Source organism: Mesocricetus auratus, unplaced genomic scaffold (genome assembly GCF_017639785.1).
Source record: "Mesocricetus auratus isolate SY011 unplaced genomic scaffold, BCM_Maur_2.0 Super-Scaffold_100691, whole genome shotgun sequence".
In the NCBI taxonomy this organism is placed as follows: domain Eukaryota; kingdom Metazoa; phylum Chordata; class Mammalia; order Rodentia; family Cricetidae; genus Mesocricetus; species Mesocricetus auratus.
In genome coordinates, this window is record NW_024429267.1 from 17,768,572 (window position 1) to 17,792,112 (window position 23,541).

General features: G+C 41.9%; 1 protein-coding gene across 2 annotated transcripts; it reads left to right on the forward strand.

The window, feature by feature from the left end:
* Positions 1–2,135: 2,135 nt before the first annotated feature.
* Ddx43 (DEAD-box helicase 43) lies at positions 2,136–21,793 on the forward strand. Of its 2 annotated transcripts, none has more exons than XM_013116077.3 (17): positions 2,136–2,400; positions 6,586–6,641; positions 7,461–7,587; positions 8,747–8,878; positions 9,156–9,237; positions 11,415–11,571; positions 11,795–11,913; positions 12,826–12,936; positions 14,407–14,548; positions 14,799–14,899; positions 16,010–16,097; positions 16,797–16,924; positions 17,083–17,192; positions 17,850–17,988; positions 19,584–19,671; positions 20,308–20,436; positions 21,663–21,793. In XM_013116077.3, the coding sequence occupies exons 1-16, from the start codon at positions 2,160–2,162 to the stop codon at positions 20,419–20,421; spliced, it is 1,935 nt and encodes a 644-aa protein (XP_012971531.3). In that variant the 5' UTR covers positions 2,136–2,159; the 3' UTR covers positions 20,422–20,436; positions 21,663–21,793. The 2 variants fall into 2 exon arrangements, with proteins under 2 accessions (XP_012971531.3, XP_040596006.1); XM_040740072.1 differs by lacking the exon at positions 2,136–2,400 and adding an exon at positions 2,484–2,706.
* Positions 21,794–23,541: the final 1,748 nt, after the last annotated feature.

The window sequence follows — 23,541 nt, forward strand, 5'->3', positions numbered from 1 at the left end:
TGTATGCATAGTCATGTGAGAAGGAGAGACTAGAGGTGGCAGGATCTAGAAAGGGAACCAAACACAAGAAAAGGACATTTTAAGGTGGAGGAGTAGGGAGGGTAATAGAACTCATGGGATATGAAATTAAAATGGAAAAAGGAGGTGGTGGCCCATGCCTTTAATCCCAGCACTCGGGAGGCAGAGGCAGGTGGATCTCTGTGAGTTTGAGACCAGCCTGATCTACAGAGCGAGTTCCAGGACAGCCTCCAGAACAATACAGAGAAACCCTATCTCCAAAAAAAAAAAAAAAAAGGCAAAACGGGGGTGTGGGGGTGAAACAGTTATTCAAGGATGGGGGCAGAACATGGGAGAGAGGAGTAGGATGGTATGCCAGGAAATTTAAAAATGTCTGCTATAGGTAATTTCCATAGAAAATGACAGATTTCTTTCATTGTTTTTTCTATTCATGAGACAGTCTTGAAAATGTGAGCTTGTAGCTGAGCAGTGGTAGCACACACCTTTAATCCCAGCACTCAGAGGCAGAGGCCAGCCTGATCTACAGATCTAGTTCCAGGACAGCCTCCAAAGCTAGAGAAACCCAGTCTCGAAATACAAAAAAATAGACAAGCAAAAAAGAACATTATGTAAATAAAACTTTGGCCACCAACCACGATATTGCACACCTGTAATCCCAACACTAGGGAAGCTGAGGCATGAGGATTGATAAAATTCAAGGTCAGCCTAAACTGCAGATTAGATTAACCAGGGCTACACAGCAGGGTTCTGTCTCAACAGCTAAGAGAGATTAAGGGTGAGGACAATCAAGATAAGCATATATGTGAAACTGTCAAAGAACAAATTTAATAAAAGTTTTCAAAAATTTTAAAAATTTTCTCTAAATGTAAAGTGAAAGGATAAACCATACACAGAAAAGAATGTATTTGACTAACAATAGGGAGATACTAAATGTATGAAGTTAAAGTTATGTAACTCAAAAACACTTTTTTTTTCTTTTCTGTATTGCTTTGGAGTCTGTCCTGGTACTCACTATGTAGACTAAGCTGGCCTGGAACTCGCAGAGATTCGCTTGCCTCTGCCTTCGGAGAGCTGGGATTAAAGGCGTGCACCACCAACATCCGATTCGACTCAAAAACATCGCTTGAATCTCAGAAATGGATGTAGGCAGAGATCCACTTGGGCGTGGCTACATCGCTTGAATCTCAGAAATGGATGTAGGGATTGATCCACTTGGGGCGTGGCTACAGGTGTACCGGCTGGTATAAAAGGCTGTGCAGAGAGACACTCCTTCAGTTCCAGTCGGGTCTGGAGAGCAGCGGAGCACTGACCTTGGGTTCTCAGCTTCTCAGGTAAGTGATTCACGGGACTTGGCCCCCACTCGAGCCCGGTAGGTTGAGCGCTCACTGCGGCAGCCAAGATTAACTAACCCCTCTACTCCCTACTGGGAATGGACCCAATCCTACGTTTTCCCCAGTCCCTACAAGCACAGTGCTAAGACTCTTAGTTGTCCTCTCTTTGGATAGTTGACCTGACATCTGTTCAGACAACTCGAGGATCCCAATCCCAGCAAGGACACTGTGGTTTAGCCTTGCCTTGAAGGAGTGTATCTAGCTCCAGAGTCCTTGCAAGACCGGGTGTGCTTCAGCCTTGCATCTATTTGATTTAAGGTATGGGGGACTGTACATAGATTCTCCCATGGTTGGCGAGCGCCCCACACCTGAGCTGTACACCCAAAGCTTTCATCGGTTCATTGTTTAAGATAGTCTTACCATGTATTCAGTTTGACCTTAAATTCATTGTCACGCAGAGCTTCCTGCCCCAGATCTCGAGCCTGCAGTATCAGCCCGGCTTGAACGTGAATTTCGAGGCACGGTTGGGATCGTTTTCGAGGCTCCGCGATGGCAATGCGACGTCAACCTAAGAATTCGCCTTCGCCCAGGCCAAACACCAAGAACGATGCAGGTCCGGGAGGCCTCGAGGCTTCGAGCGCGGATTGGCCAGGCCGGGCAGGCCCCGCCCCAGAGGCGCAGCAGCCAATGAGCGCGCAGAGGACCGGCGGGCAAACTCGCGAGTGGTGGGGGAGCTACTCCTACGCTGCGGCCTGTGCTGCCCAGCCCGGAAGAACGTGCGACGTGCGACGCGCGGATCAGCCTAGAGCCATGTCTAGGCGGGAACCCGCAGCCAACGCTTCCTCCTCGGGCGTTGCTCCCCGGCGAAGCTCGACGGGGTCCCGCGGCGCCGAGCGGACAGTGGTGGAGGATCCGAGCCGGAGAGGCCGGGTCGGTAGCAAGGGGGCAGGCGGCGGCTGGAGAGAGCCCGCGGGTGCCACGGCCGCCGCCGGCTGCCGCGAACCGCCGATGAGTTTCCTTATAAGGAACGACGTGGTGGGCGCAGTGATAGGTGAGCGCGGGCCGGCGGGCGGGCGGCGGCGGGGCGGCAGCAGCGCGGGGCGCGATTCTGTGGCGGGCAGAGGTGTGGACGGGAGAGAACCTCCTGGAAGACTCGCGCAGCCTCCGCGGTAAAGCGGGGGCACCCTCGAGGACGTGTTCGTAGACGAGGATGCGGTCGTGTCAAGCCAGCCTTGGCTTTGTTTCTGCCTTAGTCTACTTGCCGTAACTTTAACTGCGGAAAGCTGCGCATGGGGTTACAGGTGCAATTTTCAGGTTTTCTGAGATGCATTTGCAGCGATGGGGATGTTGCCCTCAAGTTAGTATCCGGCGTTAATTCCTAGTTCCTAGGTTTTGGTTTTTGGTTTTTGTCTTTTGTTTTGTTCCCTGGGTTCTTGGAGTTAATGTTTTTAGTTCTAAAAACCTGCTTTGGGGTGTGTTTATCGTTATGCTTTAATGCTGGTTACTAGAGTAGACAGATTTCGTTTGGTTGAGCGGGAACCTCACCAGAGAGCCAATAGGTTTGCAATAGAAATTAGAACTGCTGCAAGAAGCAGTGAACTGTAGGCGTCGGAGTACTCACACTTCTCATTGGGCATGTTCTCATTCTGGATATTGAACCCAGGGCATCCCAAATAACTAGGTGCAGACTCTACTGCTGAGCTACATTCTTAGCCTCGCAACCTATACGGTTTATTCGTATGTGTTTGTCTTAAAATATTACAGTCTTATTTTCTCATCTACTTTTCTTCTCTTAACACTGTTTCTTTTCCTGCTGGTATTCAGGGTTGAACCCGGAGCTTCATAAAGGTTTATGAAAATGCTTTACAGGGGTAAATCTACTGCTACCTAGATCTCTTCTTTTTTTATGGTTTTTCAAGACAGGGTTTCTCTGGCTTTGGAAGCTGTCCTGGAACTAAACTCTTTTTTGGTTTGTTTGTTTGTTCTCGCTCGGTAGACCAGGCTGGTCTAGAACTCACAGAGATCCGCCTGCCTCTGCCTCCCGAGTGCTGGGATTAAAGGTGTGTGCCACCAACGCCCAGCCGGAACTAACTCTTGTAGACCAGGCTGGTCTAGAACTCACAGAGATCCGCCTGCCTCTGCCTCCTGAGTGCTGGGATTAAAGGCGTGAGCCACCAATGCCGGGCGCTATTTTTATTCTTAAAAATAAATATATAATGCAGTGTTAATGGTACATGGAAGATTGTGTCCCCCTCTTCCATGATTAGAACTATACCATTTCTTTCTCCTGGTTCTTATGCCTCCATGTCGACATTCTGTGCTGTTGGAGTCTTTTTCTTTAGATCCTCAAATAGAATTTTGGGATTGGTTTGCTGGGGTTAGCATAATGCCCTCAATCATCTTCTGTTCCCTAGTATCTGACAATTTCTTTTTTAAGACCGAAAGTCAGTTCCTTATTGTATATCTCTTCCCACTGTTGAGCCTATCCACTCTCCCTTGGTGATGCTTGAGTGGCTTCCAGCTTTTTACTTTGGTGAGCAGTGCTTCTGTGAGCACGGAAGTGCAGATACTCACCACCAAGCTTCCAGTTCTTTTTTTTTTTTTTTTTTTTTTTTTTTTTTTTTGGTTTTTCGAGACAGGGTTTCTCTGTGGCTTTGGAGGCTGTCCTGAAACTCACTTTTTAGACCAGGTTGGCCTCGAACTCACAGAGATCCGCCCACCTTTGCCTCCCGAGTGCTGGGATTAAAGGCGTGCACCACCAACGCCCGGCCCAGTTCTTTTTACATGTGTACTCAGTCATGGTAATGCTGGATTAGTTGGTAGGACTTCTGTTTGTTTTCTCCAGTTATGCAAGTAGTTCCCAGGTTTCCAATTTGACATGTGTATTTGTTTTAAATAGTAGCTATTCTGGGGGAGTGGTAGAGCATGCACAGAACTCTTGGTTCAATACCAAGTACTGCAGATAATCTTTTTAAAAGGGGATAAAGTTGGACATGGTGATTTAACCATTTAATCCCAGCCCTCTGCAGGAAAAAGCAGATCTGGTAAGTATATTGAGTTCTGTGCAGTTGGCACTATATAGTGAGAACCTGTGTTCTTGGTTGGCAACTTGACTATAGTATAGTGTTCTTGGTTGGCAACTTGACTATCTGGAATGAACTTCAGCACAGAAATGGAGGGCACACTTCTTATCCAGTTCTTGAGTCAGGGAAGGATCACCTTTAATCTGTGCCACACCTTCTGCTGGAAGCCTGTATAAGGACAATGGAAGCGGGAAGGGTTCCTTCATCCTTTACCTGCTTATCCTCATCTTGTCAGCAGATCCATTTCTTCACTGGCATTGGGATTACAGCATACACAGAAGATCAGCTGAGATGCCCAGCCTTGTGGAGCTGAGCAACTACCAGATACTTGGGCTTTCCATTCACAGTTAGCCTTTCTCCTGTTCTTCTCCAGAGGGACCTATAGCCTTTTACAAGGTTAACTGTACACAGGGGGAAAGGAAGCCATCAGACTTTCCAGGGTCTGTTGGATACTGGTTCTGAATTGATGGTGTTTCTAGGAGATCCCAAGAGACATTGTGGCCCTCCAGTTAAAGTAGGGGCTTATGGATGTATAATTGGGAGAGATACACTTAGAAGTCGGCAGAGTCCTCACATTGGTTCCCTGACCTGTGGAGTGAGGGCTATTATGGTTGGAAAGGCAAATGATGCCTTAAGAGTTGCCCCTGCCAAGGAAAATAGTGAAACAAAACAGTGTCGCATACTGGAGAAATTATAGAAATTAGTGCTGCCATCAAGAACTTGAAAGAAGCAGGGGTGGTGGCTCTCACCACATCTCCCTTTAACTCCTATCTGGCCAGACCAGAAGACAGGTAGATTGTGGAGAATGACAACTGACTACCAACAATTCAGTCAGCTGCTGTACCAGATGTGGTGTCCTTCCCTGAGCAGATTAACACATCTACTGATGCATGGTATTGCTCTAGCAAGTGCCTTTTTCTCGGTACCCATCCATAAGGACAACCAGAAGCAATTTGCTTTCAGTTGGCAAGGCCAGCAGTATACCTTACAGTTTTGCCTCAGATATGTTATCTCTACAGCCCTGTATCACAGTTGAGAAGGAATCTTAATTGTTTGCCTCTTCCACAAAGTATCCCACTGGTGTGCTACATTGACATGCTGATTGGACCAAGTGAGCAGGAGGTAGCAACCACTTAGAACCCATTGATAACACATGTGTATCAGCAGATGGGAAATAAGTTCAACAAAATTTCAAGGACCTACTACCTCAGTGAAATTCTTAAGCCTTCAATGGTGTAGGGAATGTAGAGATACTTTCTGAGGTGAAGGATAAGTTTCTGCAGCTGGCTCCTCCTACCACTGAGAAAGAAGCACAGTGTTTACTGGGTCTGTTTGGATTCTGGAGAAAGCATGTTATTCTGGCCCTATATACTAAGTGACTCAGAAAGCTGCTAGCTTTGTGTGGGGCCTGGAAGAGAAGACTTTTCAACATGTCCAGGCTGCAGTGCAGTCTATACTACTTGGACCATGTAATTCAGCAGACCCCAGGATATTTGAGGTGTCAGTGGCAGATAGGGATGCTGTTTGTAGCCTTTGAGATTTGGAGCAAGGTTCTACCATTATCTTGGCCTACTATTGGGCCACCTAGCCATAAGGTAGGATTTGCACAGCAACAATATTATCAAATGGAAATGCTATATATGAGATGGGCCCAAGCAGGTCCTGAAGGCCCTCCCCTCCATGGCCTCTGCATCAGCTCCTGTCTCCAGGTTCCAGCTCTGCTAGAGTTCCTGTTCTGACTTCCTCCAATGATGGACTATGATCTGGAAGTGTAAGCCAAACACTTGTCTCCATCTCGGTGAAAGAAGCCTCCTACTACCCACACAAATGCAAAATGTCTGCTGAGTGTGGTGGTACAGAACTTTAATCCCAGTACTTGTGAGTCATAGGCAGGCGGATGAGTTCCAGGCCAACCTGGTATACAGGGCAAGTTCCACGACAACCAGGGCTGTTACACAGAGAATCCCTGTCTTGTAAAAAGGACAAACAAACAAAAAAACCAAATGTGAATGCCATCCTCTTATTTACTGCAACCTAAAAACCTTCCCTTGAGTGATCTGGGGAAGAACCACACAAGGCCTTTGAGGGAATTATGTAGACCTCTTTTACTGATTTCAGTTCATAACCATATATTTCTTTATTTTTAAAAACAGGTCGTGGAGGGTCAAAAATTAGAGAAATCCAAAATACAACAAACACTAAAATACAGGTAAGTTATCTGTGTTCCTGAACCCTGAGAGGTAGCTCTTCATGAGGAGCACCCGACTCTAACAGCTGCTTTGTGCCTTTGCACCCAGCTAAAAATACATTATAAAAGTACACTGTAAAGTCTGCTGAGATTGCATCTCCTAGGAGTAACAGGGAAGCTACACCCATCAAACCTCAACAGTATGGCTCTCTACTCTTTGAAGACTGCCATCTACTTCCCAACACTAGGACATAGTTTAGTAATAGAGCACTTACCTGGCATGTGTGAAGCCCTACATGCAATCCTCAGTAGTAGTGTAATAAATCGTTACTTATATATTCTACTATTCTAGTTCTCATTACACTAGCCTTCTTTAGAGCAGTGGTGACACACACCTTTTAATCCCAGCACTCAGAAGACAGAGGCAGGCAGATCTATGAGTTGAAGGCTGGCCTGGTCTACAGAGTGAGTTCCAGGATAGATGGGGCTACACAGAGAAAACCTGTCTCAAAAAACTAATCAGCCAGGCAGTGGTGGTGACACCTTTAGTCCCAGCACTCAGGATTAAAATTGGTTCTCTCCTATCAGTGGGATCTAGAGGTTGAACTCAAGGCCAGGCTTTGGGGGCAGGCACCTTTGTCTATTGAGTCATCTACCAGTGCATTCTGAATAACAGATTGTTACTCAGAGAGACTAATCCAGGCAGCTGCATAGGATCTCAAACTGGACATGGAATAGTAGCAAGGCCATGCTTGCATTTTCTTGCTATTTGAAGTTGAGTAATTATCAGACTTGACAAAGAGACTTCAATCTCACCTGTGCTTCTTCCTTTGCATCTAGGTAATAAAAGGAAACCCCGAGGCAGAAATCAAAATATTTGGGAGTAAAGCCATGCAAAAAAAAGCAAAAACAGTGATAGATAATATCGTTAAAAAACAACAAAATTACGTCCCAGGACACAGAGTTGGTAAGTAAGTTTTACACATTTAAGTGCTTTTGTTTATTGTTTATTGTTATTGAGACAGATTCTCACTATGTAGCCTTAGCTGGTCTGGAACTGTCTATTTAGACCTTGAACCCATAAAGCTAGGATTAAAGACATGTACCACCATGCCAAGCCTGCTCTATAAAATTTTTTCAATTATTCTTTCATATATTACATCCTGACCACAGTTTCCCCTCCATCCTGTCTTCCCAGTGCCTTCTACCTTCTCTTCCCCCCAGATCCACTCCTCCATTTCCTATAAGAAAAAAAGTAGGCTTCCCAGGGATATCAACTCACAGAGATCTGCCTGCCTCTGCCTCCCAAGTCCACCATCGCCTGGCCAATAACCACCTTTTGGTTCTCTTAGACTTTATATCTTACTGGATTCTCCCATTATATGCTAAATTTCTGGGTCAGGTCTTCAGTTTGTAGGGGTTTTTGTTTATTTAATTCTAGTTTATTTATTCTATGTACAGTGTTCTGCCTGCCTGTACACCTGCAGGCCAGAAGAGGACACCAGATCTCATTATAGATAGCTGTGAGCCACCATGTAGTTGTTGGGAATTGAACTCAGGTCATCTAGAGGAACAGCCATCTGCTCTGAGCCAACTCCCCAGCCCCTGCTGTTGTTGTTTTGAGACAGTCTCGCTATGTAGACTTATCCCCTGCCTTCTGAGTGCTGGGATAATACCCATGCCAGGCTGAGTGGGGTCTTTTGGACAGTAGCTTGTTGGCTAATTCATTTTGGGGCAGCATGTGGAACATACTAGGACCTTCATACTTGAGTGAGTGCCTGGCACAGAAAGCCTGGATTCTCACCACCCACTATGCTGAGAGAGACATTTGAATCGAGACTTAAATGATTGGGCTACTCCTACTAGCCAGTCTGCTCAGGAGAACCTCTGTGTCTACCCTCCTAGTTCTATGATTCCAGGAGGACAACCCACTTAGAATATACATGGGGATGGGGGTCCAAATATGGTCCTCATGCTTGCTTTGAGTCTCCCTAGACCCTGAAAATTACAGATTTTTACATTTCAAGTATTAATATCCTTATGTGAATAAACACAATAAAAATATTGCATTGGTGATTTTGTGCTCTCTGATTACTTCAAAGCTAATTGTAAAAATCTTTTAACAGATATTATCGCGTTCCAACCCTCTGTTGGAACAGATGCCAGTACAAGTGAAAATGTAAAGGAAGATCAGCCACTAATAGATTGGGACCAAATTCGAGAAGATGCTCTTAAGTGGGAAAAGAAAAAGTGGGCAGGTCAGTGCTGTATCCTTGTGTTTATATGCGGTGATGCTGTTTCTTTCTGCCTCTGTACCCAGCTTCTTAACCTGTGGGTCTTGACCCACGTAGGGTCATGTTACTGAATTTAAAGGTAATGAAAAGTGTGGCGACAGTACAAGGTTCCTAATCACTCGGGGATCAAGCAAACTGTATGCATATAGAGAACTTAATATTATTCTTGTTTGATATTTGTAATTTTGAGTAAGTATTAATAAATGTCCATTCTCATTTATCATTGTCATCTTTGTCCCAGATTTACCTCCAATTAAGAAAAACTTTTACATAGAGTCAACATCGACGAGCTCAATGTCCCAAGTGCAGATAGACAACTGGAGGTGGGTAGTTGTTTCATTACTTCAGTGTGTCCTTGGGTTCTTACTGTTGACTTACTAGGCAAGGATTTCGAATGATGGTATTGGGACACTATACCCAGCTTCCATGTCTGTTCAACTGAAACCTTGGCTGCATCTCACATGATGAATTTTAGAGCATAGTTGTCAAATTCTACTGTGGAGCATGGTGACACATGCCTGTAATCCCAGCAAGGTCAGCAAGACTGTCACAAACAACAAATGCCCTATTGTGATGGTGGATGGTCTGTTTGTGCCTCAGAGACCATATACAGCAACACTTACTGTGGTTCCTGTAGACAAGAAACTAAATATGATATTTTCTGGGGATGTCACAGTATACCTCAACCTGCATGACAGTGTCCCCATAAGATTATAAGTACCTGAAGTACTAAATGATTGTAGCTGCCATAAATACAGTGAAGTGCATTATTCATGTGTCTGTGGTGACAGTGGAGCAACTAAAGCTTTATAGTGAGAGTAAGCAACTGCTACTAGTATGTTTGCTATACTTTTGTTATTTTAAAGTGTTCGTCCTGACAAAGTAAAATAGGACTATCCAGACATGATGGCACACACCTGTAATCCCAGCCCTCTAGATGAAGGCAAGGATCAGAAGTTGAAGATCATTCTTGTCTAGGTAGTGAGCATGAGCAGTCAGGGATACAAATCCCTATTTCAAAAAAAAGGAAGGATTGCAGTATGCCATGTTATACTGTCAGAAAACACCTATCTGTTCCATATAAAAATTTATTTTTATGTCTGTATGAGTGCCTACATACATGTATATGCACTGCATGAGTGCCCATGGGGCTGTAACCTGCCCTTTGTTGGTGCTGGGACCCACACCCAGGTCTTTTGCACGTGTAGTAAGTGATCTTAACGCTGAGCTCTCTGTCCATTCTCAAACTCATATCTGGCTTTTATTACTGGCAATTCCTTGTGTCCCTTCCAATCCCTCTCAAACTCATGTTTTTTTTTTCCTCGTTGTTACTGTTACATATCATTGTTGCATGAATTATACAACCTACTGAGCCCATTTGTTGTTGCTTAAGTGTATGCTTTCAGGGCTGACTACTTTGTGTTAGATAACCAAGTAGGTCCTTTGTCCTTGGGAAGACTGATTCTTCCTCCCTAAACAGTCATCAGTTGCCTGTAGCTCTTCATTTGAGAGTGGGACTTCCCTTCCATCAACCTTGGCATGTCAGCTGGTGTATTGTTCAGGTCTTATTTAGGCAGCCATGTATTTGAGATTTCATGGGTGCATCTTCCCTCATCAAGAAGACACAATTTTACCAAAGATGACCTGGTCGATGGCTCTTATAATCTTTCCACTTTATCTTTGATGTTCCCCTAGCCTAAGATGTAAGGGTTGTCTTACAGATATATCAATTAGAGCTGACCATTCTAGTCAGTTTGTTCTCTGAATTTTGACCTGGTGTATTTTCCTGTAATTATGTTTGCTACAAAACAAAGAATAATTTCTTGAGTTCTTATCTGAAGTCAGAAGTTTTTGGGTTTTTTTAATTTGTGAGTGTTTAGCCTATGAGCCCTAGTCCTTTGCAAATAGTACTCTTAACCACTGAACCATCTCTACAACCCCTTATTAACAACCAGTTTTTACTGGGCATAGTAGGACCTGTCTGTAATCTTAGCACTCTGGAGATTGAGGTAGGATGGAGTTTGAGGCACGCCAAGGCCACCTAGGGCTCTGCAAATATATATAAATACAAAATCAGAAAAATGATTTAGATAATGCTAAGCCTTGGTCAAATAACTAATCTTAGGATTGTTAATCTAGTTTTGTATTAATTCACGTATTTGGATTCCATTTTCCATATTCATAATAGGTTTTCCTCATAATAAGGAAACAGATTCCTATTTTTCTTTTTGTATGCTCATTTTTTTTACTTTTTTAACAGAGTCTGAATATCTCAGGCTGACCTCAAACTTTCAATCCTCCTGTCTCCACCTCCAAGTGCTGGCATTCCAATGACCATGACCAGCCCTCCACGTCTAAGTCTATATCACCTTAAAGTTCTAAAAGTCTAGTTTTAATTACTGGCAGATGACTTTCTAGCTATTACCTGAATTGATTGTAAAATATTTTTGTTTGTTGGGTAAATTGAACAAATCCACTAATCCTTGTATTTTCTATAAAGGAAAGAAAACTTTAATATAACATGTGATGACTTGAAAGATGGTGAGAAACGTCCTATCCCCAACCCTGTATGTAAATTTGAAGATGCCTTTCAGAGTTATCCAGAAGTTATGGAAAACATTAAAAAAGCAGGGTTTCAAAAACCTACACCAATTCAGGTACGCTTTTTTTCGTGTCAATATTTCAATGAACATCACCCCCCTCCCCAGTTAATGTCTGTTAGAAGTTAAATCACCAGGGAATAGCTGTGTCTTAAAAGCATGTGTCCAGTACCTCCTGCCAGCACTGCCAATGACTATCATAAAATGTGTTTAAAAATATAAAAAAGAGACAGCAAGATGTGTTGTAACTCTTGTTTCATCATTTATCATTCTTTTTCAGTCTCAGGCATGGCCAATAGTTCTGCAAGGAATAGATCTTATTGGAGTAGCACAAACGGGAACAGGGAAGACATTATCCTACTTAATGCCTGGATTCATTCACCTGGATTCGCAACCCCTGTAAGAATTCCTTTGGCTCTATTATATCTTATTATGGATTTAACAAATATAGTACCAAAACCTATGGTTAAATTCCTGTCATTTCTTGCATTGACCAGGCTGCACATGGCTGTACAGTCATAAAACCATTTTAGAAAGCAATAGGCAATGTCTACCAAAAGTCATAATAAAAAAAGCCACGGCAATTAAATTGTCCTAAATAATGTTGTTTAATTAAAATTGTATGAATATATTGTCCAGTATAGCTTTAGTCAATGAGAAAATGAAATGTGGGAAAAAAGTCATGTTAAATGAACAAGTATTTGGGCCCTAGATTGAGGTGTATGTGGCTTATTTCTGGCTGGGGTTTTTGTTTGTTTGTTTTTTTGTTTTTGGTTTTTCGACAGGGTTTCTCTGTATTGTTTTGGAGGCTGCCTTGGAACTTGCTCTGTAGATCAGGCTGGCCTCCAACTAACAGAGATCCGCTTGTCTCTGCCTCCTGAGTGCTAGGATTAAAGGCATGCGCCACCAACGCCCAGCCTATTTTCTGGCTTTTGTCATTTTGTGGTAACTCTCCCTTTGTAATAAAAAAAATTACAGAAAACTTATATCAGCAGCTGATTTTTTAGGTATGTTCATTGAAATTAATAACCCAAAGTCTACAGGAGGAACTATTTTGGTTTTTGGAGACAGATTTTCTCTGTAACAGTCCTGGCTATCCTGGCACCTGCTTTGTAGACCAGGCTGACCTTGAACTCACAGAGATCCACCTACCACAGCCTACCACTGCACCACCACTTGGCTACAGGAGAAACTTTTAATCTACAAATGTCTTTTATGCATCTTTGAAACTCATCACTACAAATTTTGCACTTAATGAACTTGCCATGCATTTAAGACAAATAACTTAATGTTATTGTTTCCCTTTTAAAGACCTAGAGAAAAAAGAAATGGACCAGGCATGTTAGTCCTTACTCCTACGAGGGAGTTAGCCCTTCAAGTAGAAGCTGAATGTTCTAAATATTCATATAGCGATCTTAAAAGGTAAGTCATTCCTATGTTTGTAGTAACTATTTAAGTTTATGGGGGGGTGACTGGAGAGATGAGATGGCTCAGTGCTTCAGAGCACTGACTGCTTTCAGAGCACCCACATGGCAGCTCATACCTAATTCCAGTTCCATAGGATCTGATACCCATGGCAAAACATCAATATACATAAAAATTAGTGTGTGTGTATATATGTGTGTATTCACAGCCTTGTGCTAACTGGCCAAGTTTTCAACAAAGTCATGCATAGTAATAATGTACCATGTCATGTTTCACTATGTGTATAATGTAATATTTAAGTTGTATTAAACCTTTCCTCAAACATTTTTTCTGAGACAGTGTCTCTCTCTCTCTCTCTCTCTCTCTAACCTTAGCTGTCTGTCCTAGAACTCACTGTAGACAGAGATCCACCTGCTTCTGCCTCCTGAGTGCTTAAATATCTTTTGAGGTGTAAACATTTAAAACATAACTTTTATGGACTGGCAAGATAACTCAGTAGTTTGGTTTCTAGCACCCAATGCAGTCAGCTCACACCCACTTATAACCCCAGCTGCAGGGAAATCCCACACTTCTGGCTCCAAGAGCACCTTCACTCATGGGCACATACTTTTGTGCAGACAAACACATAAAATAGTACAAATAAAGCTTTAAAAGCATACATTGTAGACAGGCAGTGGTGGTGAATTCCTTTAATCCCAGCACTTGGGAGGCAGAGGCAGATGGATCTCTGAGTTCAAGGCCAGCCTAGTTCTAGGACAGCAAGGCTACACAGAGAAACCTTGTATTGTAATACATGGTATTAAAATTACTGCTCTGTTGAGCTGGAGAGATGGCTCAGTGGTTAAGTGCACTGGCTGTTCTTCAAGAGGACCTGGTTTCAGTTCCCAGCAACCACATGGCAGCTCCCAACTGTCTGTAGCTCCAGTTCCAGAGGATCGGACATTCATGGAAAACTGCACATAAAATAAAAATAAATCTTTTTTAAGTTACTGCTGTGTAGGTTCTTATTCAAGTTTACCTTTTGTTACAGCTTCTGACATCTTCATTAGTTCACAACTTCAGAATCTGATGTGATTAACAATAGCCATATCATATAGGGCTAAAATATGTAGAAACATGGTACTTTAGGAAACACATTGTATAGCCAGGTGTTGGTGGTCCACGCCTTTAATTCCAGCACTCAGTAGGCAAATCTCTCTGAGTTAGAGGCCAGCCTGGTCAGCAGAGCGAGTTCCAGGACAGCCTCCAAAACAATAGAGAAACCTTGTCTTGAAAACCAAAAAAGAAGAAATACACTGTAGGCTGGCAGTATAGATGGTTTCCCCAAAGGACAGATATTCCTAAAAGCATCATAGATATTATTTTATTTCATCTTATCCTATAACAAAAATGCTTAGGTTAGTTGCAATTTTGAGTTATGATGGAATGTTCTTTTCCTAAACATGAATTTCTGGTTTTCTTTTAAAGTGTTTGTGTATATGGTGGTGGTGATAGAGATGGACAAATACAAGATGTTTCAAAAGGTGTAGACATCATTATTGCAACTCCGGGAAGATTGAATGACCTACAAATGAATAACTTTGTCAACCTGAAAAGTGTAACCTATTTGGTAATGATGGAGTAAGGGTTTGGAATACTGGGAGGGAAAAGAACTGAATTTGTAGGAAATGGGAGTGGGGATGGCTGTTTTTATGGTGCTCATTTTTCTCATTCAGTAGTCATAGAAGAGACTGGGAATCAAATTAAACAAATGAGCCTGTATTCTCTGTCCACAGAAAGTTTATTCTGGTCTCTGAGAAGTAATAGGGGAAATGAGTGTTTAGATATGAGATTGGCCACATTCTTCACTTTGAATACAGGTTTTAGATGAAGCAGACAAAATGCTGGACATGGGATTTGAACCCCAGATAATGAAGATTTTGTTAGATGTACGCCCAGACCGGCAGACTATTATGACAAGGTAAGTATGTCTAATTATGTATTCAGAATATGAATCAGTAAATTAAGAACCATCAGTATTACTTGAAAGTATTTATCCTTATTTCTATGCAGTAGGTGGTGGGCTTGTTACATTTGTTACATTTTTTATTGAGACACTATGCAATTATGCCTAGCCTGGAACTTTACATGTAGACCAGGCTGGCCTCAAACTCAGATCTGCCTCAAGTACTGGAATTGAAGGCATACACTATCATGCCCAGCTATATTTATATTTGCTTGTGTCACAGGGTGGCCTCTGGGAATGGGAAGGTTGTCAGCCTTGCCAGTCAGTGCTCTCACCTGCTTGAGCCGTTCACAATGGATGTTACACGAAAGTTGCTTTTCATGGAAAAGGATCTTATGTTGAATAAATGATCACTTATTTCTACAGATAAATATTTGATTTTGGATTACTTTTCCTGATATAAAACTGAGAAAGCAATGATTGCGTGATTAAGAATGCTTGTTGCTCATGCAGAGCACCCAGATTCAGTTCCCAACATCCATTACCACCTGTCTCCATTCCCAGAAAGTCTGCCCCTGACCTGTAGAGGCGCCTGCAGTCAAACATACCCATGCACACATACATGTAATTAAAATAATACAACTAAATCTTTCTTTAAAGAATAGTGTATGACTCCCAGAAGGCTCAGGAACTGTTACAGAAGAGGAGGCAGATGGAATGTCAGAACCACAGATCAGAGAGAACTAGAAAGCAGTGTCTTCTTACAAGCATACAAGACCTGCATACAATTGATCTAGTTGATATTCTAGCATGGATTGGACAGTGTGGGGTGGGGGACTCAAGGCAGTTGCCAGTAGAAAGTCAGTTTTCTTCAGGGATGGGGCCATAGTAGGTTGTTTATGCTAAGGTGGATATCCCTACAACAGCACATTTGAATTCATTATGGTTATGTGTGTGTGAGTGAAAAGGGAAGAGGCAGTCAGATCTGAGTTCCATGCCAGCCTGGTCTCCAGTGTGGAGTTCAGGACAAGGCTCCAAAGCTACAGAGAAACCCTGCCTTGAAAGAAAGATATTTGGTAACATGTTATACAGTTTTAATGTTGGTGTATCTTGTTTTGTTTCCAGTGCTACTTGGCCATATGCGGTCCGCCGTCTCGCACAGTCTTATTTGAAAGAGCCAATGATTGTCTATGTTGGCACTTTGGATCTAGTTGTAAGCTTGTTTTTATTACTACTAAAACTTTATACAGTGGAGTGTAAATGTTTAGCATTCATGAGGATATTTTTTGATGTCTATTTTGTCAGCTCAGTTTGCTATACACATATAATATGGGTTGGGGAGAGGGCTTAGTGAATAAAGTTCTTGCCACTCAGACATGCAATTCAGATCCTCAGAATCCAAGAGAAAACACAGGCAGATGTGGCAGTCACAAAGACAGGATTCCCCAGGACAAGGTAACTAGTGAGCCTAGCCACTAGTCAGAGAGCTCCTTATTTAATAAAGTGGGGAGCAATCAAAGATCTGTCAACTTTGGGCCTGTTCCAGGACAGTTTCCAAACCTACAAAGAAACCCTGTCTCAAACCCCCCAAAAAAGCTTGTCAATTTTCTATTAAATTGCCAAAGTACTCACAGAATTGAGATTCATGTTTCTAAATCTGATATGCAAAGTCCAGGAAGACAATTCTTGCTAACATGGTATTACTTTACAGTAGTCAGTAGCTTTTAGTGTGTCTGCAATCATTCATGTGTTCCCAGACTCTGTGGGTAAATAAATGACAAACATCAAAGAGTGAGCTGTAAGTGATGAGTAGAAATAGTAATTTTTCTGTGCTCACTACCTTTTTATTATAAATGCATTTCTGAGCCACTTGTGGGTGGTGCTAATATACTTTGATCTCTGGATTATTTAGGCTGTAAGTACCGTGAAGCAAAATATAATCATCACCACAGAAGAAGAGAAACGAACTCATATCCAAACATTCCTAGAGAATATGTCACCTAAAGATAAAGTCATCGTTTTTGTCAGCAGAAAAGCTGTGTAGGTATTTCTTTGTGCTTTCATTATCATCAGCAATCAGTTGATTTACTCATGAGTATTTTTGTATCTAATTTCAAATGGGGAAGTTGACAAATTGTTTGCTGGTTGATGGTTTTAGACTAAACGCTTAGGATCATTAACTTTATTCTTTGCTTCAGTGCTGATCACTTATCGAGTGATCTGATTCTCCGACACATATCAGTAGAGTCTCTGCATGGGAACAGAGAACAGAGTGACCGAGAGAAAGCATTAGAAAACTTTAAGACGGGTGAGTCATAATTGCTGCCTGTTGCAGTGATGGTATTTTTTCACATTTCCCATTTCTCAGTCTGTCCTCACATTGTAAATCCAGAATAGACTTGTTAGAGCTCTGAATGTTAATCTGAGACATAACTAGCTAACTCCACATAGATCAATACATGGACAAAGTTCAGAATATTAACTTGTAGTAGAGGGCTGTATATTAGACATATGCCATAGTTACTTTGCTATTGTGATAAAACTATGAATAAGACAACTTAGGAAAGGAAGGCTTTATTTGGGGCCCATCACCATCACCACGAAAAGCTTGATAACAGGCAGGCATGGTGTTGGAATAGCAGCTGAGAGCTCATGAAGCAGAGTTGCACTGGGGATGGTGGGAGGCTTCTGAAACTTCAAACCCTCCCCCAGTGATTTATACATTTTCCAACAAGGCCATACCTAATCATTCTCTAAAATTACGCCAACAGGAACTGAGCATTTAAACATAGTCTCTGGGGACCATTTTCACTCAGACAGAATGAAACATTGTTCAGACAGTTCAGGAAAGAACCATTTGCTGAACTGTGGTGTGTTGTGACTTTCCCATAGTTTACTCTTTTCCACATGTCTAAGCCTGGCTGTTACCAGATAGGTTTAGTGTTTATTTGCCTTTACTCTTTAGGTAAAGTGAGAATACTTATCGCTACTGACTTGGCATCTCGAGGACTTGACGTCCATGATATCACTCATGTCTACAATTATGACTTTCCACGGAACATTGAAGAATATGTACACAGAGTAGGACGCACAGGGAGAGCAGGGTAAGCCATCTGGGTCTACCAGGGAGAGAAACCAATTCTGGTTCTGGATTCCCTTCACCCCCCGCAGACTGCTCGCTCTTAGAAACCCATTTTATTCCCTTGTAAACGTTTTTGTTCTTCTCTAGGCCCTTATTTTATCCCTTTTTATTTGGATGAACTAGATCCTCCTGTGATTAACTTCTTGTAATTGGAATTTTTTCAATTGTTTTCTGTGGGTTTTGTGTGTGTTTCATTTTTGGTGTTAGTTTATGTGTGTGGGTACTTTGTGTGAATGTTGGTGTACATGTCAAAAGTATAGGATCCATTACAGATGATTGTGAGTTACCGGTGGTTGTTGGGAATTGAACTCAGGACCTCTGGAAGAGTGGCCAGCACTCTTAACAGCTAAAGCCATCTCTAAACCCCGTGTGTTTGAGTCTTTTTTGCAGTACTGGGGACTGAATTCCAGCCCTCGTATACACTAGGAAGTGTTCTGTCACTGGGCCTCTTTGTACCCCTACCTCATCGTCTGTAAACTGCCCAGGCAAGCCTTCAACTTTGGGATCTTCCTGCTTTAGTTTCCCTTGTTTGTAACTGTTTGTGCAAATGTTTTAAGCCTGCATTATTCCAACAATGAACTGTGCTCAGTGGTTACTTTTATTGTTATTGACAAAGTATTCAAATTTTTACCCCGTTGAACCCTTGGGCTGTTTTTAAAGTAACTGAAAATTCCAGACTTCTGAACCCAGAATTTGTGTTTCAGACCTAACCAACTATAAATCAAAAATTATTTTTAAAAACAGCTTCTATGGGGCTGGAGAGATGGCTCAGAGGTTAAGAGCATGGACCTCTCTTCCGGAGGTCCTGAGTTTAATTCCCAGCAACCACATGGTGGCTTACAACCATCCATAATGAGATCTGGTGCCCTCTTCTGGTGTGCAGGCATACATGGAGGCAGGATGTTGTATTCATAATAAATAAATAAATCTTTAAAAAAAAATAACGGCTTCTATGGTGGTGGTACATGCCTTTAATCTCAGCACTCTGTGAGTTCAGAGCTAGTTCCAGGACAGCCTGAACCCTATCTCAAAAAACCAGCGCCACCCCAAAAAAATAAAAGGGCCTCTATGGAGTTGGAGAGATGGCTCAGTGGTTTAAGAGCACTGGCTGCTTTTCTAGAGGACCAGGGTTTTCAATTCCCAGCATCCTCATGGCAACTCACAACTGTCTGTAACTCCGTTCAGATCATCCGACACTTCATACAAACATACATGCAGGCAAAACACCAATGTACATAAATACATTTTTTAAAACTGCCTGTGCTGAACACAGATTTTTTTCTTATCTTTGTAGAGTATGTGTTCACATGCAGTAATTTAATCTAGTTATGATTTACATTATACAGGACAATACATCCTCTGATTTGATGACTTCATGGGGTCCTGGAGCCCTGCAAAAGGATAACTTTAGATTCTAAATTGCTGTTTATGTGATATTAACTCTATAACACATACATGTAAAGGTTGAGGTTTCTTGTTTTTCTTCTGTTTTCTATATTAAACAAATTATAAGTACACCGTATAAAGTAAGTTGCATGAACTTTTTCCCTCTTAAAGGCGAACCGGTATGTCAATTACCCTCATCACAAGAAATGATTGGAGAGTTGCCACTGAATTGATTAATATTCTGGAAAGAGCAAATCAGGTGAGAATATACAACTTATTGGAAATTTACATGTTAACATTTGTTATACCAGCTACTGAAAGCTCTGCTTGGGAAGTAAGATCTGTAACAAAACCCTAATATGAGGGGTATAACATGGCAAAGATTGTGAGCTATGGAAGTATATAATTGAGAACCCTAATGTGATAGGAGTAACCAATAGATAGCAATGGGAACAATCTAGGTCCAGTGGTGAAACAATACGTGAGAAATGGTGCCATTAAGAAGGGTTGTTGGCAAACTAGGGGTGAGAAGAAGCCATGTAGTGAAAGCCTCCTGTTTTGTGACTCATCTTATATACCTAGGATGGCACCCACGTAGGGCTCACAATCATTTGTAACTCTAGTTCCAGAGAATCCCCCTTCTGGTCTGTACGGACACCAAACACACAAGTGGTTTCATACAATAAAATGAAACAAAAATTTGAAAATAAAAGTATGTGTTCAGGGAACTGTTAGGAGTAGAAGGATGATGGTCCATTGGTCTGTAGCTTAGAAATATATTTAGGATTTAACTGGCAAAGAAAGGCTTTCTTTTCTGTCCTTTTATTTTTTCTTTTTGAAAGATGTCTCTTGTAACTGGAATTCAGAATCCTAATAACACACTTAATAATTGCAGAATATCCCAGAGGAGCTTGTCTTAATGGCTGAGAGGTACAAAGCAAATAAACAAAAAAGAGAAATGGAAAAAAAATTGGGAAGACAGCAAGGAAAGCCACAGAAGTTTTACTAATGCCTGGTGTTGCAGGTAAATTTTTATGGTGTAGGCATTCAAATTGCTGTCTTTTTGTTTGTTGCATTGCTGTATGTTCCTGGAGACAGGGTCTCTTTATGTATCTCTGGATGTCTTAGAACTCACTATGTAGACCAGGTGGGTCCTGAACTCTTATCTACTTTTGCCTCCCAAATTCTGGGATTAAAGATGTGTACTACCACACCCAGCAAATATCTGTCCCTCAAAACTAGGTTAAAACGGTATATGTATTACAATCCCTAAGAACTGCTAGCATAATAAATGGTGAAAATTTACTCTTTCACCTGTTAATAAGCCATTTTTTAGACTGGCCTCCTACCTGCCTCCCTTCTGCCTTTTCTGTCTTAGCCTCCCAAGTGCTAGTTACAGGTGCAACTTACATCTTTATCAAGTGACTATCAAAAAATGTCAGGTGTTGGCAAGCATGTGGAAAAATTGAACCTCTTGTCCACTGTCTCCTGTGGACCATGGTGCTTCCTTAGCAATCATGATGCCACAAATCTACTGAGTATATATTCAAAATAATAGGAAGCAGGACCTCAGAAATGTATGCCCTCAATTCATAGCATCATACTTAAAAAACAGCACTACTTTCTTGGAAGCAACCCTGTTGAAAAATACGTAACTATGTAAAGATGTGTTGCTTTTTTTGTTGCAGAATATTTAATATGTAAAGATGTTGCACTTGATTACTCTTATAAAGAGCTGAATAACCTATATCAAGGGAGACGGTATAGGTGGAACTTCCAGGTAGAAAGAGTAAGTAGGAGGAACAATTTAGGCTCAAAGAAGTACAAGGAGAAACAAGGGAGGCACCAAGAGCCAGACAGACACAGAAGCAGGAAAGTAGGATGTACAGAATGAAAGAAAGGTAAAAGGCCCTGAGGCAAAATGTAGATAGAAGCAGGTTAAACTAAGTTAAAAGAGCCTGTGCACTCTTTAATCTCAGCACTTGGGAGTGTACACTTGAAAGTGGTTGTGATAGTGTACTTCATATTGTGTAATCATACCACCTTTTAAAAAAGAATTTTGAGCTGGGCAGTAGTGGCAAATACCTTTATAAGCACTTACAGGAGGTAGAGGCTGGCAGATTTCTGAGGCCAGTCTGGTCTACAGAGCAAGCTCCAGGACAGCCAGGGCAACACAGAGAAACCCTGTCTCAACAACAACAACAACAACAAAAATTGTAAATAGTAACTTTTCTCTCACCTATTTTTCAGGATTCAAGATGTTATTGGGATTTTGAAACGTACACCAATATGAAGAGACTTGGCTGATTAAAATAATAGTGTTTTTTAAATGTAGAATTCAATGTTTTATACTTTCTTTAATAAAAATCAATAGTTTTTAACCTTGTTGAAATTTTTCATGGATATTTGTTAAGGTAGTGCTAAAATGTCTTTTAAAAAGAAAACTTTTGGGCCTGAGGATGTTGCTCAGTGGTAGGGTGCTTGCCTACTCTGTGAGATCAAGGGTTCAACCCTCAGCACTGCAAAAGAAAAAAAAACCCACCGTTTTCACCTGTAGTGTTGCTGCACCAACATATAAAGAGTCTGTTTGTTCAGATGCTGTCATGCAGTGAAGAAGATACTGTGAAAAAAGTTCTGATTCTTTCGAGACAGGGTTTCTCTGTAGCCTTTGCAGCCTGTCTTAGAACTCACTCTGTATACCAAGCTTCCCACAAAATCACAGAAATCTGTCTTTGCCTCCCAAGTGCTGGGATTAAAGACATGTGCCACCACTGCCTAGCCAAAGTATTGATTTTTGCAATAAAAAGAAAAGTTGATTTTTTTTTCTTTCTGGGTGGTGAGGCATTTCCATCAAACCCATAACTCTTACTTGGTCACCCTAGAAAAATCAAGCTGTATTTACATTAATACTTCTTCAATCTCATTCATATAACTGCTCCCTTATGATTTTGTGTTACCTGTTCTGTTGTAAATGGCAGTTATTTATATATTTGAGCTCTAGGGTCTGTATAGCTTTTTTTTGTTATATTTATGTGTATGTTATGTATGATAGTGTTAGGCCATCCTCAAGCCTACATTATTCATCCACACAGTGTTTGCTGAGATTTAGTGGCAAAACTAATAATAGAAAAAAGGAAACAGTCAGAAATCAACAGATGAATCTCCAGAAAAAATACACATGTGTCAGGTAAATTTGAGGTTTTCAAGGCAGGGTACCATGTATCCTAGGCCTGACTTAACTGACACAATTTAAAGGGTACAAACAATTACAAACAGTCCCATATTTGAGGGGACTGCATTCAAAGCCCCCAGTAGATGCTTGGAACTGGATAGTACTGAATTAATGTGTGTTGTTCCTGCGCATACACAATCTGTCATAGGCACTGGGGTTAGTATTGTCAGCTTGACAGATTCTGGGATCACCTAGGAGACATGTCGCGTCTGCTGCGCGGCCTGTGTCCGAGAACGTGCGGAGGGTGTCGGGGATTGACAACACAGAGACTCGTTCAACGATGTAAAGAAAACTTTAAGCAGGCTCCAAAAAGGTTCAAGAAAACTTCCTAAGAAAGGCTCCCACCAGAGAAGCTTCTGCCTCTACCCTGGCTGGTTCTGCTCTGACCCCAGAAACTGATCTGGGCGTGGCAGAAGAGGCGGTTAGTCTCTGGACAAGGTCGAGCTCAGGGTGGTTTCTGCGGGCAGGCCTTTTCCAGGAACTTAATGCCCCCAGGCATTGTATTGTTTTTAGTAAACATGTCTTACAGCTGCCTACTCCCAGGCAGAAGGGGAAGTGGGTCTCTGCTCAAGGTCTGGTGTTCCCACAGAGACAGGCCTCCAAACACAACTATGAGGGATTATTTAAATTGGTTAGTCTTTGACCAGGTCTGTAAGAAATTATCTTTAATTATCTTTATTGACATGTGAAAATACAGCCTAAATGAGGGCATCAGCATCCTTTACATTGGACCCAACTTGGGTCCTAGACGGCATAAAAAGGAAGCTAGAGCATGAACATTGAATGTTCTGTACCTCTCAACTGCATATGCACTGTGACCAGCTGCTTCATATGCCTGCAAGGATGTCCCTGCCATGGTGAGCCATACCCTTGGGAACTACGAGGCACAATAAGCTC

Excerpts from the sequence above, each read along its gene's own strand:
- Ddx43 (XM_013116077.3), top strand. The coding sequence starts at position 2,160 with ATGTCTAGGCGGGAACCCGCAGCCAACGCTTCCTCCTCGGGCGTTGCT. Across the intron at positions 16,098-16,796 it reads TTGGCACTTTGGATCTAGTT|GCTGTAAGTACCGTGAAGCA; the intron begins GTAAGCTTGTTT and ends TGGATTATTTAG. Across the intron at positions 17,193-17,849 it reads ATTAGAAAACTTTAAGACGG|GTAAAGTGAGAATACTTATC; the intron begins GTGAGTCATAAT and ends TTTACTCTTTAG.